This window comes from Mustela nivalis, assembly GCF_964662115.1.
Source record: "Mustela nivalis genome assembly, chromosome: 6".
Classification (NCBI taxonomy): Eukaryota; Metazoa; Chordata; class Mammalia; order Carnivora; family Mustelidae; genus Mustela; species Mustela nivalis.
Window position 1 is genome coordinate 114,626,066 of NC_139025.1, and position 15,465 is coordinate 114,641,530.

Genomic DNA, 15,465 nt, shown 5'->3' on the forward strand with positions numbered 1-15,465 from the left:
AGCATGAGCCAGCCAAGTGTTGAATAATGTTTCTTTGGGGGCACACTGAGCAGATTAAGATTGTCTTATCACCATAGACAGACCATTGTGAAAGCCATGAAGCTGAAGGGGAGGGGAACAGGAAAAGTGTGACCTATTGCCAAGAAACAGAAACTACAAGGGCCTGATCCAAGTTCAAGGACAAGGATTCTTGATTCTTGATGATGGTCACTAGCTCACAGAGGGCCCCGGAATAAAATCAATTGGTTTGAAAGGAATTGTATCACCAGAGAATCCCCACCCCTGGCATACAGGTTCTGGGAATGCATAATCTCTAAGGCAATCTTCAGGTCTAAAACCATTCCCAACGGGAAGAAGAATGTTTCTATTCCAGAAGGAGCATCCTCTGAGGGATTTCTATGAAGGACAATGGATAATAAGAAATGCTTCCCAGGGGAAAGGACTAAAACCAATCAATTTTGTTAACCAAGAAACTCGTTCCACTGCCTAGAACGATGTACTATATGCTATAGGTTAGTGACCATTGTTTTTTCTTCTCCCCTATTCCAAATGAAAGATTTCTTTCTTAAAAAAAAAAAAAAAAAAAAAACTTGGGATGCCTGGGTGGCTCAGTGGGTTAAGCCTCTGCCTTCAGTTCAGGTCATGGTCTCAGGGTCCTGGGCTTGAGACCTGCATCGGGCTCTCTGCTGAGCAGGGAGCCTGCTCCCCCCCTCTCTCTCTTTGCCTGCCTCTCTGCCTACTTGTGATCTCTGTCTCTCTCTCTGTCAAATAAATAAATAAATAATCTTTAAAAAAACAACAAAACTTCTCCTATTCCCCCTCCCATTTCATGTTGGTTAGGTAGGGGTAGCTAAATTGATCTTTTAGTCATGGATTATAAAATCACAAGTTAAATCCAGACCTGATCAAGAATTGCACATCATCAAGGGACCCTGGACTGAGAGTTCAGTAAAGCAATTGGACATGATTCTCACATTTTTGTTGGGCCTAGGATCATTTCACTGTTGGGCAGGCACATTTTTGAAAATGTATGTTTGTCAAGAAAAATATAGGTAGCTGCTGAGCAATAAAGGGGTGGGATACAGTAGATTCATTTTGCTTACTTACCCATCATCCCTTTGTTTGGGGACCCATTTCTCCCCTCCACATAGTCCTGGAGAAGCTGTCAATTATGGTGGCCTACTCTTCCACCCTAGGCATAGGCATGTGTCCATTGTGGTCAAAGTCCTCTCTAGGACTTTAGAGCTAGAACTAGTGAGTCTGACATACAGAAGGATGCAGAGCCAAGAGATGGGAGACATCATCAACTGAAACCCTGGATCCAGCCATGCATGACACCAGACCCATCCTTTGGTTTATCAGTTGTATAAGCCAGTTAATTTCCTACTGGATTAAACATGTTTGAGTGGGGTTTTGATACTTGCAACTGAAAGAGTTCAGACTAATACATGCACATACAACAGAGACACAAACACTATATTGTTCAAACTGATTGGATATTGTACATGTCCTGCATGATCTTACAGGGGTCAGCAAACTTTTTGTCTAAAGGACTAGATAAATTAGTTTTATGGGAGCAGAGACGGTCTCTGTTTCATACTCATTGATTTTTTGTTTTATTTTCAGATCCCTTTAAAAAAAAGTGAAACCGTTCTTAGTTTGTAGGCCATACAAAACAGGTTACAGGCCAGATTTGCCCACAGGCCACAGTTTCCCAGCCCCTGATCCATACCCTGCTACCCTCTGCAGCCTTGACACAAAGTCTGTCAGTCCCTAACCATGAAGCAAAATGCGAAGTGCCATTTTGGTTCAAGTGTCTTGATATGACTTGGTGTAATGAGTTAAGGATCCGGATTGAGATGTCTTCATCCCCTTTTCTCCCACGTAATTGGCACAGAATACATGGTAATCATTATTTTTTCTTGGTAAGAAAGGTAACTTATCAAAATGGTGCAGCTGTCCAAACAGCTTTGTTCAAAGTCCCAGTGCCTCCTTGAAGACCCTTTTCTCCTTAAACTCCGTTACGAAATCTTTCTCCCACCTCCCTTTCTATTTGAGTCTGAATTAGATACTCTTCTGCTTGTGATTGTAGACCCTGGGAGGCCTTGGATTATAACTACCTAACTGGTCTGTCTGTCCCACTAACTCTGGGCAGGTATAACATGCCTGAGCCCCAGCTCCTAGCAAAGTGCTTAGCACCTAGCAGTGAAAGGCCTCTTTGCCACCATGTGAGTATCTGTTTGAAGGCAGGGGTACTCCACATGTCCTCCTGGGTCCAGGGTGATCAGTCTAGGTATCAGCATTGGCTGGTGTAATGATGCCCTCAACACTGTTTCCCTCTGCATTGGAAATAATTTGTTGATATACATTACACATTACCTGGTGATGTCATTACCATATCTATTTTTCATCCCATTCCCTCCAAAAACGAGTCAAAGACAGAGGAACAGGTGGGAACAAGTTTTCTTAGAAACTGTTATGAAGGAGGAACCCTCCAACCCCACCCCCACATCCTTTCATTTACTATCTGATGTGATAGCAGATCAGAGGCCTCCAACCTTAGCGACATCTGGGGATCAGAGTGCCCACCACACAGCTGGGGCCCCATACTACTTTGATCCATGTCTGTGAGGTGGAGGGGAAATTAACCTCCTGGGGAAAATATGTGCAAGGCCCTACAGGCCCAGGACAGGCTGACCAAGGCAAGGTGAGTCATGGTGTTCTAAGCTGAATCTTTTGCCCATCTCACAGAAGCAGGCAGGAAGCACCACCATTGATCAGTTTTATATGGCACCCACTGAATACAACAGAGAGACAAAGACAGACAGAGCACACACCACTTCTAAGCTGAACACTGCTCACCATCTAGAAGCACCTTGGATAAGCACATGTGAGACACTCTTGCATAGGAAAGATGTACTTTTTAAAGGAATGAAGAAGTATTTTGGCAAAACATCTACTTCCCTCCCAGGTCCTGGGTAAAGAGGGACCTCTAAATTCTGAAGCTTCTACATATTGAAAATGATCCCCTTCTCAATGGCAGTATATACAGTAGCAAATCTTCCGAGTCTGTTGTCACAGCCCTCTAGGTATATCCTGGATCTACTTTACAGGTGGGCAAACATAGACTTGGAGACAGAAGGTGGCCTGGAGCAAGGGGACACTGGGACTGGCTCAAGGTGAGGGGAAACAGGAGGTGTCTCGGCTCAGCCAGAGGCAGGGCCTCTGTCTATCCAGATGGGAAAGGGAAATCCTGGGGTGGTTAAAACTCCCTCTTTCTTCCTGTCTGGGGAAGCAGTGGTTCCACGGAAAAGGCTGGCAAGGACACTCCTGCTGGCCAGTGGGCCCCGCAGGATGGCAAAGGCCAGGTCAGGCCAGAGCTCCTCCCGGCTTCAGGGATATTCTCTGAGTTGGGGATTGTGGGTTCCCTGCTTCCATAACTCTCTTTGTTGCCTGCACGGGAGCCTACCCCTAGACGTTAAGTCCTTCGTTATTTAAAAAAGGGGGGGGGGATTTAAGAGGGAATGAGACACAGAACACTCTTTCCACAGCCTCCCTCTGCCTAGGCTGGGCTTTTATGGATCTCCTTCACCCTGTCTCCTAGGGATATTTAAAGGCAACTTGTATGAGACTCTATACTGTCTTTTTGTTTCTCTTGTGGTTTTTTCCTTTTCTTTTGTTTTTATTTTCTGTTTCCTTCTTTTAATTTATATAGATATATTTATATTCTTAAAAAAGCAATAGTCCTTTGGTCCCTAAACTCTAAGGAATGATATGATTTTGAAAGAAGTAAATCTGGGCTTCCCTTGCAGAGAAGCCCTTGGCACCCCCAAGGCCCTCTGCTGGTTCCCCTAGACAGTCAGTCCTCAGCCAGCCCCAGCTGCCTTGCCAGCCTGCGCTCTAAGCCACAGGCACGGGACAACCCACTTGATGAAAACGATCCTTAATGTGGCCTGAGCCCCAGGCGCCGGCCTGGGGTCCGATCCACCTCCATCCGTGGCTGCTCCTTCAGGAAGGGCTGCTCAAGCATTTCTGTGCTTTTCCTTTCCTTTCTTCTCACTCTTCAGTTTCTGTTGTTGGGGATTTGTTGATTAGGACAGAGGAAAGAGAAAATTAAAAAAAAGCAAAACTCACTCTGGCAGGCAAGACAAAAAGAGCAGCTTGCCCCAGCAATGACATCGCAGGTGAGTGGCTTGACCTCTCTTCCTGAGGAACAGAGCTGCTGCAGGGTCAAGGCAGCACCCTGGTCCACTGAAGTGACCTTGGGGCCTCTTGGGAAGATGACCCCAGCCCCTCAGCCTCCCTAAAGGGCCCCCTGGGGTAGCATCAGTGAGGCCAGGCCATGTGGACCTCTGGAGATGGCAAATCTCTAGAAGGTGCAGGCAGCTGGCCCTGCCAGAAACCTAAGGGAGCTTGTCAGCTCTCTCCCCAACACCCCCAGGCCCTACAGATCCTGCTTCTTTAGCTTATTTGCTTGTATCCTCATCTCCAGGTTCTCTGCCAATAGCCCAGCCCCTGCATCTTATCCCCTCTTTGCTTAAACTCCCCAAATGTTTCCCTACCATCTTCAGGATAAAGTCTCAACTCATGAGCCTTCACAACTGTTCTGGCCTCATTCTCCACCCCCCTGCCCTTCCCCACACACAGCTTCTCTACTCCCCCCTGTGGCCACCTCTGGAGGAGAACTAACTGGTTAGATCTTGATGTAACTGCCTCTCCCAGATTGTGGGGGCAGGACGGTGTCGAATTTATCTCCATCCTTGGACCAAAGGAGAAACACAAAGTCTCCAACTGAGGATCCCTCTTCTCTCCCAGACTTTTTCAGAGGCGGGTGCTCCTGACATCTCAAAAGGGACATCAAAGCTGACAGGGCCTCTGTCACTAAGGCCCCGTCTGCTTAGGGTCCACCCCTGGACTTACCTTTCTGTGGCTGGTCAGTGAGAGAAGATCAGTAAGGCCGATTGGCATCCTTGGGCCTCTTTAGCTGGACCTTGAGCCTCTTCATGCCAATTTGAAAGCCATTCATGGCCTGAATAGCTGTCTGGGCACTGGTTGGATTGTCAAAGCTAACAAACCCTAGGGGGCGTGGGCAGAGAGGTCAGCTGGAAGCTCGGCCTGGCAGGGCCTCCATTCTCTCTGACCAGTCCCTTCTGCCCGTGTCCCCTCAGGCCAGTTCCAAACATATACCCCTCCAACCTTCATTGTTTGCACGTGCACCCACACACACACAAACACACAGTCATACAAAGGCAAATGGCCTAAGTCTCCTACAGGTGTAATTCTTGGAAGGACAGGAGGCAATTCTGAGGTATGTGTGTTAGGGTGAGGAGTGTACTGGTTGGAGTGTTTCCCTGTCATTTCCCTGGCAGCGGTTGTATTCTCTCCCTCTTCAGCACCCATTCTGGTCCCCTAAACTGCAGCTGGGATTGGAGGGGATCTCTTGCCTCAGATTCCTACTCTTCCTGCCCTTCTAGACTCTGAAGCCTGACCTGCTTGAGCATCTTCCAGGCACCTGACTTTTCTGGGTGAACCTGAAATAGACTTGTTCTTGGGCTGGGCTTAGCCTAGTCACTGGTCCATGAGCCTGCTTTCTGCCATATGCTCAGTCTCTGGGAGCCACTGACTTATGGACAGACAAGCTTAGGGTCTGCAGTGAATCTCAAAGTTAGGAGTGGGAGGGGCCCATGGTTGGGCCTCAGCTCACCGAAGCATTTGCTCTGGTTGGTGGCTCGGTCCACAAAGACTTTGGCAGACACAACAGCTCCAAAGGGCAGGAATGTCTGTATGAGTTCTGCATCACCAAACTCCTGAGGCAGGTGATAGATGAAGAGGTTACAGCCTTCTGGGCCTGTAGGAAGGGCAACAGACTGGTTCAGGGGAGGGACCCTGAGCAGAGTCCCACCAGGCCCTGATCTCCAGCCCCCTGCCTCTCACCTTCTCTTTGCTGCTGGGGCAGGGCTGAAGACTGCTGGGGAAAAGCTGTGCTCACTGGGGCATAGGCCGATGGGTAGGCTGCTGGAGACAGAGGTGGGAGTGGGCAGTGACCCCTAGAAGCCATCCCCCAACCAAGCATGTCCCCATTTGCCTAGCCATCTTGGACCAATTCAGCCCAGTCCAAGTAATTCCCCTTAGAGACGTCATTCTGGGCCCAGGGGTGGGGGGATGGGAGGGTCGACTCAAAGAGAGCCTAACCACCCCGCCAAAATCTCCCTATTCCTTTCTGGGGCCCTTCAAACCCCCCAGGCCGCGGAGCGCCAAGTGAAACCTGCGTAGTGGTGCATCCCAGCGTAGGCCTGCTGCAGGGGGTCAGCCACGCCAGGGCTCTGGGCTGGGGAGAGAGGGGCGCGGGGCCCACGGTGAAGGCAGGCGGGTGGGGAGGTGGAGCGACGTTGTGAGAGGCAGCAGGGAAAGAGGAGTCCCTTCCCAAGGTCATAGCCGCCTCCCCCCAACCCCACCCCCCCGCGCTCCCCACTCCATTTCGGGGAGATTTGGGCAGAGCGGAGGGCCCACCTGGGTAAGGGGAGAGCCCGTTATTGTAGAGACTGTCAGATCCGGGCTGCCCGTTGGTCTGGGGAGTTAGGGGGCCAAATCCATTGACCCCGATGGGCGCTGGCAGACCCGGAAGCGAGCCTGGGCCACCGCCAGGCGGGGAGCTGGCTGCTGGAGGCAGAGGAGGTCGGAGAGTCAGGCCACAGCCCAGCCTTGTGGGGTCCCAGCCGCCGCCCAGCTCCTGAGCACAGTACCTGCGGCGGGCAACAGGGGCGCCGCCACCAGGCTGAAAGCCGCCACGTGCTGCATCTGGGCCGCCACTGCGGCCACCGGGCCTAGGCCTGGGCCCTGTGCCGCTGCCAGTAGGGCTGCCTGGTGCTGCAGGATCTTTGGGAGGGAAGAAAAACAGGTGTGTAGCACCAGTGGTGGGCAGGTGCCCCGGCTCCCGGCCTCCTTTGGGGCGGGCCCACAGGCGCACACAGGCCCCTGTCCCCTGAGAACAGGGGTTGGTGTCAGGCACCTACCGCGGTGGTGTAGGCTCCGCACGCCCCCAGCGGCAGCGGCGCTGGGTGGAAGGCGCCCAGCTGGCCGGCCATCTGCTGCATCCGCCGTAGCGCGCGCTCCCGGTCCGTGTCCGCCAGTTTGACCACGAGGCTGGACGAGGCGCCCTGGGTAGGGCAGGGCAGGGGAGGCCGCCGTGACCAGTCCAGACCCCAGCCCTGGCCCTAGGCCAAGCGCTTCGCCCATCAGGCTCTTTGCTGGGGCATTGATCTCACGTGGGGAGGAAAAGCCCGTCCCCACCCCACTGGCCTCACCCTGGGCCCCGGGTGCCCGCCCTCACCGCCATGGTCCGGCTGCCATGCAGACTCTGGATAGCTGCCTGAGCTTCCCCCTGACTCCCGAACTTCACAAAGGCACAGCCTGGGGCAGAATAGAAGGATTGGGTGGCTCAGGCCACAGGGGCCAAAGGGTCATGTGGCCCAGAATGAGGCAGGAAATTCCAGGGTCAGCTCAAGTCACCTTTACTGGTGCCATCAGGGCTTCGCAAGACGGTGCACTCCTCGATATGGCCAAAGGGCTGGAACAGGCGTCTGACGTCCTCCTCACCCTGCTGCTTCCCCAGCATCCCCACAAACAGCTTTCGGTCCTCTGGGGACAAATCCAGGAGTGATCTGGAGACCCTAAGTCCTCTTGGACTACCTTCTTAAGATAGCTTACCCCAGTCCAGCTCTGGGAAGAGGTATAGGGAGTAAGAAGGCTCTGGGGCTATAACGGTGGGTTTCTTTGAGGAGCAGGATGATCTATAGACAGATCTGGAGGAAAAGAACTCAACCCAGATCCACCATGAAAACCTGGGTCTTGGGAAGGAACAAGAAAGACTGATTGCTGCTCTTGTGGAAAGTGATTCAATGATGTCTTTGGTTGGGTACAGCCCTGTATGCATCGTTTGTTATTTTTGAACTTTCTGTTCTGAAAGTTTGGGAAAGGCAGTTTTGGACCGTTTTAGTCCTATGGGGAGGGGGTGTCCTCAGTGAAGGTCTTTGTATTCAGATTGGACTAGGAGAAAAAAAGCACACCCTTGCTAGTCAGGCTGATGGCAGCACCATCAATGCCCCTTCCTGCTCAAATCAAGGAGGGCTCTGGGACAAAAAACAGCACAGAAAACAGCTGTTTCATCGTACTGCCTCATTCCCAGATGTTGAGCGCTGGGAATGATGAATCTCTAAGCCTAGCACCAAACTCAACTTGGGTGCTCCTCCCAAAGGCCTAAAGAGGGCAGGAAGCTTGGGTTCCTGAGCCTCCAACATTAGCATTCCCCCTCTACAATTGCTAAGCCCTTGACCCCTTTCCTTAACTCCCACCTCCACTGCTTCATTCCCCAACTGAGCTTCCAGGGCCTTCAGTGAGCCCTTCTGCCGTCTTTCTGCCTTCCCTTGTGCTCTGCCCTGATCCTTCCCCAGGTGTTCACACTATGGAAGGACAAGTTCTGCCTGTAGACTTGCATGGCCCCTGAGAACAATTCTGATCCCTCCCTTTGTTCCCTCTTCCTCTGGGAGAGTGTTCCTTGGAGAAAGCTGGAGAGCTGGGGCTGGAAACCAGGGCTTAGCCACACATCTAGCAAGTCAGGCCTCAGGAGACTGTCCAGGAACCCAGGATAGAGGCCTCAGGAGACTGTCCAGGTCACACGGCCTGGTGTCAAAGTCCTGCTTTTTTCTGCACCAACATAACTCTCTGAAATAGGATGTGGCTTCATGCAGGCAACAGATTTGGGGAGAGGAACAGGTGAGAATCTGGTTTCAGGCTTCACCTTCAGATCCTGGAACCCAAGAAAACCCATCCTAAACTCCTTTACTCCTTGACAATTTTGGCTAGGCCAGTGGAGAATCTTTGGATCCTGAGTCCAAGGAAGACAAGGCTGGTGAGGGTCATAGACTGAAGTGTGGCAAAGAAAAGGAAGAACAGACTGCCTGGAGTTAGCAGTGGACAGACTTTCCAGTAGGGTTATGTATGTGTCCATATTTTATCTGGATGGTGTGGGATTCAGCCTAGGCTGCCCAGGGACCCTAAAGTGCCTGTCAGTGCTGTGTCTGTGAGGAGGGTGGAGGCTGTGGTTAAATGGGATGGGCAGAATATGTTTCAACAGAATCCTGCCTCCTCTCCAGAGGATTACTGCTCAGTGATCTCAAGGGGGAAGGGATATGTAATGTACTTGTGGCTGGAATCTTAGAGGAAGTGCCCATCTGATGTGGTGAGAGTACAGTCAGTGAGTGTCCTTCACTTCTGGGAATGTTAGCCACAAAATAGTGCTTTTGGAACAGATCACTGGTTTCCCAACCTTTTTAAAAAGCTGCAGAATCTGTTGTTCTAACAAAAATATTAGGATGAAGCTAAAAAATGAGAGACAAATAGAACTGCTCTGACTAAAACCAGAAAAGTGGGGAGTGGGGTTGGGGCTGAAGTTCCTTTTGCTTCATCTTCTCCTAGTACCACCTAGAGGGGGTTGCAAGGAAAGTTCTTTAAAAACCACTGACTGAAAATATAATGCATAGAATTCCACATGGTATATGCAGAGAGATCTGATTTGGTTTCTCTTCAGGAAACCAAAAAGATAAAGAAAAAATTGCTTGATCAGTCTGCTAGTGGCTTTGCCTTGACATTGGAAGACAGGCCCCATTTGGTCAGGGAATCAAATGTCAGAAGACTGTGTCATTGTTCTGAGCTGTGACTCTAAAGCATGCCTGTGTGTCTCTCAAAGGCTTAAGAGGAGCTAAAGAAGATCCTATGGCCTCCGGAGTCCCAAGGCTTAAAGAGGGCTTAATAATACCCTAATTTGTAGTGCAGTTGTGTCATTGGATAGGGTCTGCAAGATGGTGGTGTCTCCTAGTTAAGATATCATGCCACAGGGACCAGCATCCAGGTAGCCCTAGGTAGGAAGTGAAATGTCAAGACTGAGATGGAGCCCCCAAGGCAGGAAATAGGTTTGTGTGGACAGTGGTCTGATCCTTTAACTGCTCTTCCTCTTGTTGCTCTTTCCCGCTGATGGTGGTTAGTTCAAGCTCATTCTACAGACCATGAAATTCTCTGATACTTCTTTTCCAGTGCCCAGTCAAGAATTTTAATCTCCATGAAAAGTCACAGACCCTATGGTCCTGGACTATTGAGCTATACAGAATTTAAAATTGAAATAAGGCTGCATTATAGGCTGGGCTCTATACTGCCTGTTTCACAGGTATCACCTTGAATGCTGGTATTCTCTTTGCCACTTTACAGGGAGCTTGGTAATGTTTGGCAACAGGATGATCAAGGTCACAATGACCAGGAGTTTCAGGTGATCCCAAAATGGTGGGATAATTTTCTCAGGAGACCTGTCTAAGAGAAGTACAGGCTTGACCTCCTAGATTAGCCCCCAAATATACAGCCCTGGAGGTTCTGAGGGTCAGTGCCCCCAGAGAGAGGTGATGATGGGATTTAGCCCAGGTAATTCAATTTCCTCTACTTCAAACTCTACCACTTAGGTAAAGAGAAGGTTCTATAAGAAATGGATCAGAAATCTCTAAATAAAATCATCCCCTGGGTGGGTCTCCAGAAAACTGGGAATATCAAATAAGAAGGCTCAGCCTTCCTGGAGTGGAAGGAATTAGAAGATAGCATTAGTGTAGAATTGAGACATAGTTGGATAGAAACACAGACGGATGGTATAATTGCCTTCTCCTGTTGTCAACTAATGTGTATGCCTTGCTCTTCTACCAAATGCTTTTTTAAACCCAAACCAAGCTGTTTGAGCCCCCGAGGCCCAGCTCCATAAAGCTGCCTTGCGCAGCCGGTCATATAGGTCAGGGATTCTAATAGCAAATGATGGGACTGAGAGATCAGAGTCAGAGTCAGTCCACTCCCTCTTCCTCAGGAAAGGCGCCAAGATGCCTTTCAAGAAAAGAGGCTCTACCTCAAGTCGGCTCAAAGGAATTCCTGAGGGGCCGAGTTTCTAGCTTCTAGGCCTCTCATACTCATTCACCTTCCTGTTGGTGGGATGCCATGATTGTAGGGACTGTGTAGGAATGAAGTTTCAGCATTGGGGTACCAACCACCAAATACATCCTAAAAATACTCATCCACTTTTCAGTCCAGATACCAACCCAGGGATCCTGCTGGTGGCAGCATATGGAGCAAAGCATCTTTCCCCTGATGTTCTTAGTAATGACTCCAGCATAAGGAGCCAAGAGAACCTGGGAAAGTCACTGAGGAAATAGCCAGGGCAAAGAGAGTCTTCTGGCCTGATCTGATAAACATCAAGAAAAGCTTTAATTTCTGCCCCCCTCCAAAAAAAACCTTGCTGGAAATAATAAACAAATCCAGCAAAATTGTAGAATACAAAATCAACAAATAAAATGAGTTGTGTTTCTATACACTAGCAATGAACAATACGAAAAAGAAATTTAAAAAGCAGTTCCACTTAAAATAGCATCAAAAAGAATAAAATCCTTAGGAATAAACTTTAAAAAGGAGGCAAATAGACTGGTATCCTGGAAACTATAAAACATTGCGGGAGCATCTGGGTGGCTCAGTGGGTTAAGCCTCTGCCTTCGGCTCAGGTCATGACCTCAGGATCCTGGGATCAGCCCCACATCAGGCTCTCTGCTCAGCAGGGAGCCTGCTTCCTCGTCTCCCTCTGCCTGCCTCTCTGCCTACTTGTGACCTCTATCTCTGTCAAATAAATAAATAACATCTTTTTTAAAAAAAACATTGCTGAAGGAAGTTAAAGACACAAAAGATGGAAGACATCTTGTGTTCATGGTTTGAAAGACTTAATATTGTTAGATATCACTACTGCCCAAAGAAATCTACAGATTTAATGAAATTTCTATTAAAATCCCAATGGCATTTTTTGCAGAACTAGAGAAATCCATCCTAAAATTCATATCAAGTCTCAAGAACCCATTGTCAAGACAATCTTTAAAAAGAAGAAAGTTGGAGATCTCACTTTCAGATTTCAAAACTTACTACAAAGCTACAGTAATCAAGCAGTGTGACAGTGGCAGAAAGACATGCAGACCAATGGAAAGAAGAGAGAGGCCAGAAATAAGCCCTCACATATAGGTCAAATGATTTTTGACAAGAATGTCAGTCTTTTCAGAAAATGGTGTTGAGAAAAGTGGGTGCAAAATGACGACGTTGGACCCTTACTTTGCATCATATACAAAAATGAACAAAATGAGTCAAAGACCTAAGCATGAGTGCTAAAACTATAAAACTCTTAGAAGAAAACAGAGGAAAAGCCTCATGACCTTGCATTTGGCAATGACTTCTTAAATGTGTCACCAAACACACAGCCAACAAAAGTAAACTGAACCTCATCAAAAAAATTTTTAAAGCTTTTATTTATTTATTTGACAGAGAAAGAGATCACAAGTAGGCAGAGAGGCAGGCAGAGAGAGACGGGAAGCAGGCTCCCTGCTGAGCAGACAGCCCAATGCAGGGCTCAATCCCAGGACCCTGAGACCTTGGCTGGAGCCAAAGGCCGAGGCTTAGCCCACTGAGCCACCTGGGTACCCCAGACTACATCAATTTCAAACTTCATGCATCAAAAGACACACTCAGTGAAAAGACAGCCTACAGAATGGGAGAAAATATTTGCAAATCATGTATCTGATAATATCCAAATAAAATCTGGTAATATCCAAAATGAAGAGTTCCTACAACTCAAACAAGAAAACAAATCATCCTATTAAAAAGTAGGCAAAGGGCTTAAATAAGCATTTCTCCAAAGAAGATATATAAATGGCCAGTAAGCATATGCAAAGATGATCCATATTACTAATCATTAAGGAAGTACAAATGAAAATCACAATGTAATACCACCTTACACTATAAGGATGACTGTTGAAGAAGGAGAAAAAGAAGGAAGAGGAGGAGGAGGGGAAGATCGAAGAGGAGGAGGAGAAGAAGAAAAGGGGAAGGAGGGAAAAAAAGAGTAAGAAGGAGAAGAAAATGTATAGAAGGAGGAGAAGGTGGAAGAGGAGGGGAAGAAGAAAACAGCAAGTGTTGGAAAGACTGTGGAGAAATTGAAACCTTTCTGCACTGCTGGTGAGAATGAAAAGCCACTGTGGAAAACAGTATGACAATTCCCTCCAAAATTAAAAATAGGATTATCATATGGTCCAGCAATACCAGGTCTGGGTATTATAACCAAAAGAATTGAAAGCAGAGTCTCAAAGAGATACTTTTTTTTCAAAGAGATATTTGTACACTTACATTCACAGTAGCATTATCCACAACACTTAAAAGGTGGATGCCACCCCAATGTCTTTCAAACAATGAATGGATAAACAAAATGTGATAAAAACATACCATGGGATATTATTCAGCCTTTAAAAGGAAAATCTGACACAAGCTACAACATGGCTGAACCTTGAGGACATCATGCTAAGTGAAATCAGCCAGTGACAAAAAGACAAATACTGTATGATTTCACTTATATGAGGTATCTAGAGACGTCAAATTCATAGAAACAGAAAGTAGAATTATGGTTACTAGGGACTGGAGGGGGTAAAGGCAGTTATTTAATGGGTACAGATTTTGAGCCTTGTAAGAGGAAGAAATTCTGGAGATGGTTTGCACAACAGTGTGAATATACTTAACACTATTGGACTGTACACTTAAAAATGGTAAAGGTGATAAGGTTTATGTCATGCCTATTTTACTATAATTTTTGAAAATGAAGGAGATCTTTAAGGAGGGCTGAAAACTAGGTACACAGACCAAGGAAGAACAGAGACTCTATTGTCCCTTCATTCTGATCCAGGAGAACCGGGAAGTTAAGGAATAAAGGTAGACGGAGCCCAAGATTCCAAGTTCCTCCAAGAGAAAAGAATCTCAGCCTCCAGATTTCATTTTCCTTTTGCAGGCTGTATACCTGAACCCAAAGGGCTTGTGAGGATTAGCCATTGCCATGACCTAAAAGTGTTAACAATAATCTTTGGGTGATTTGCTCTGAGTCAAGCTGACGGGAGGCACCTCCCAGAGGTAGAGTTAATTTCAGGAAGTGAAACCTTAACTTGAGTAGTCTTAAGCAGTACTGTGAAACTTATCCAGTCAAGTCTTCCATGGAAGAGTACTTCATAGAATTAAGTAAGTATAAGGATCAAAGACAGATAAGCGTGTCCACTGACTGGCAGAACGGTTGTATCCAAGATCCATACTTCATTTAGATCAGAGAATGTGTCCCAGTGTTAATGAAATTCTGAAAATTCTAGCTTAAAATTTAACTTTAAGTCAAAGTTTAGTCATTAAATCCCGAATGAAGTAGAATTCTGGATAAAATTACATAAAAAACATGACTCATCTGTTCAATAATTATATATATTTATTATTCAAAATCTGAGCTAATATTTAAACAAAACCATATAAATCCAGTTAGAAATTACCTAAACCATTCATTATAGGTTGGTGATGGGAGGGTTGATGTGATAACAGATAACTGGTCTCTTCAGTAAAGCCAAACTTCAAGATTGAAAAAGAAATGACTCACTTCAGAGACTGTTTTTAAAGTATAAAAAAACTAAAGTGGAAAGAGTGCACGGGTTGATTACTTAGCTGATACCTGTACCTCAGGCATCCTGGGGGAAAAATATCCTTGGTAAAAAAAATACTGCCAAGGTTGGAGAATAGAACGAGCGGAGCAGTCACTATTGTGATTTATGAATTTATTGATTTTATGTTATGAAATTTGAAAGAGAGGGGAAAATATACAGGAGTTTCTTTTTTTCTTTTTTTTTTTTTAGATTTTATTTATTTATTTGACAGAGAGAGAGACAGCGAGAGAGGGAACACAAGCAGGGGGAATGGGAGAAGGAGAAGCAGGCTTCCGCTGAGTAGGGGCCCTGATGTGGGGCTCAATCCCAGGACCCTGGGATCATGATCTGAGCCAAAGGCAGACGCTTAACAACTGAACCACCCAGGCGCCCCTATAACGGAGTTTTAGTGACTTTGAATATTTTGCCTTGAGACTAAAAATAGTTTTCCTATTAGATTGGTGCCTACCATTAATCTTATTTTTTGTGCTTCCATAGAAGGGATCATGAGAGTTAGGAAAAATCAACTGCAGCCTCCATGCTGAACAGCAAGTAAAAGAGACTTAATGACCAATGTCTGAAGGATTTGGGGGTCGCTGACCTCGTATAATTTGACGTTGACATTTTGAAATACACAGCCCTTGAATTTTCATCCAGGCAAACATTTTAATGTTTACATTCAAATAAATCCAGATGCTGAGAAGAAAAGTTTCTGGCACTATGTTCATTTTTGATGTAGAAATGGTTGCCTTTACTATAATTAGGATATCAGGTCGTTTGGACAGTTAGGTGCATTTTCCTTTTAAGAGTATCACTCAGTGCCATAGGATGTAAAATATAGGCATGGAGTATGAAGTACATCAACAGCTTGGAACTTAGCTGCAGAAATTATGGGAACAAGCTGAGA

General features: G+C 46.9%; 1 protein-coding gene across 5 annotated transcripts in view; it reads right to left on the minus strand.

Annotated features, from left to right (window-relative positions):
* Positions 1-3,499: 3,499 nt before the first annotated feature.
* Positions 3,500-15,465, minus strand: part of CELF6 (CUGBP Elav-like family member 6) — a 28,737-nt gene continuing 16,771 nt past the window's right edge. Inside the window, exons 4-13 of one of the 5 annotated variants that reach the window (XM_082735785.1) lie at positions 7,510-7,638; positions 7,331-7,410; positions 7,014-7,157; positions 6,744-6,876; positions 6,511-6,657; positions 6,266-6,328; positions 5,935-6,015; positions 5,705-5,848; positions 4,921-5,076; positions 3,500-4,070 (exon numbers count right to left, since the gene is read on the minus strand). In XM_082735785.1, the coding sequence (XP_082591911.1) occupies positions 4,949-5,076; positions 5,705-5,848; positions 5,935-6,015; positions 6,266-6,328; positions 6,511-6,657; positions 6,744-6,876; positions 7,014-7,157; positions 7,331-7,410; positions 7,510-7,638 (1,049 nt within the window). In that variant the 3' untranslated portion in view covers positions 3,500-4,070; positions 4,921-4,948. Of the gene's footprint in view, positions 4,071-4,920; positions 5,077-5,704; positions 5,849-5,934; positions 6,016-6,265; positions 6,329-6,510; positions 6,661-6,743; positions 6,877-7,013; positions 7,158-7,330; positions 7,411-7,509; positions 7,639-15,465 lie in introns of all 5 variants that reach the window. The other 4 variants (XM_082735784.1, XM_082735788.1, XM_082735787.1 and 1 more) reach the window with 4 other exon arrangements.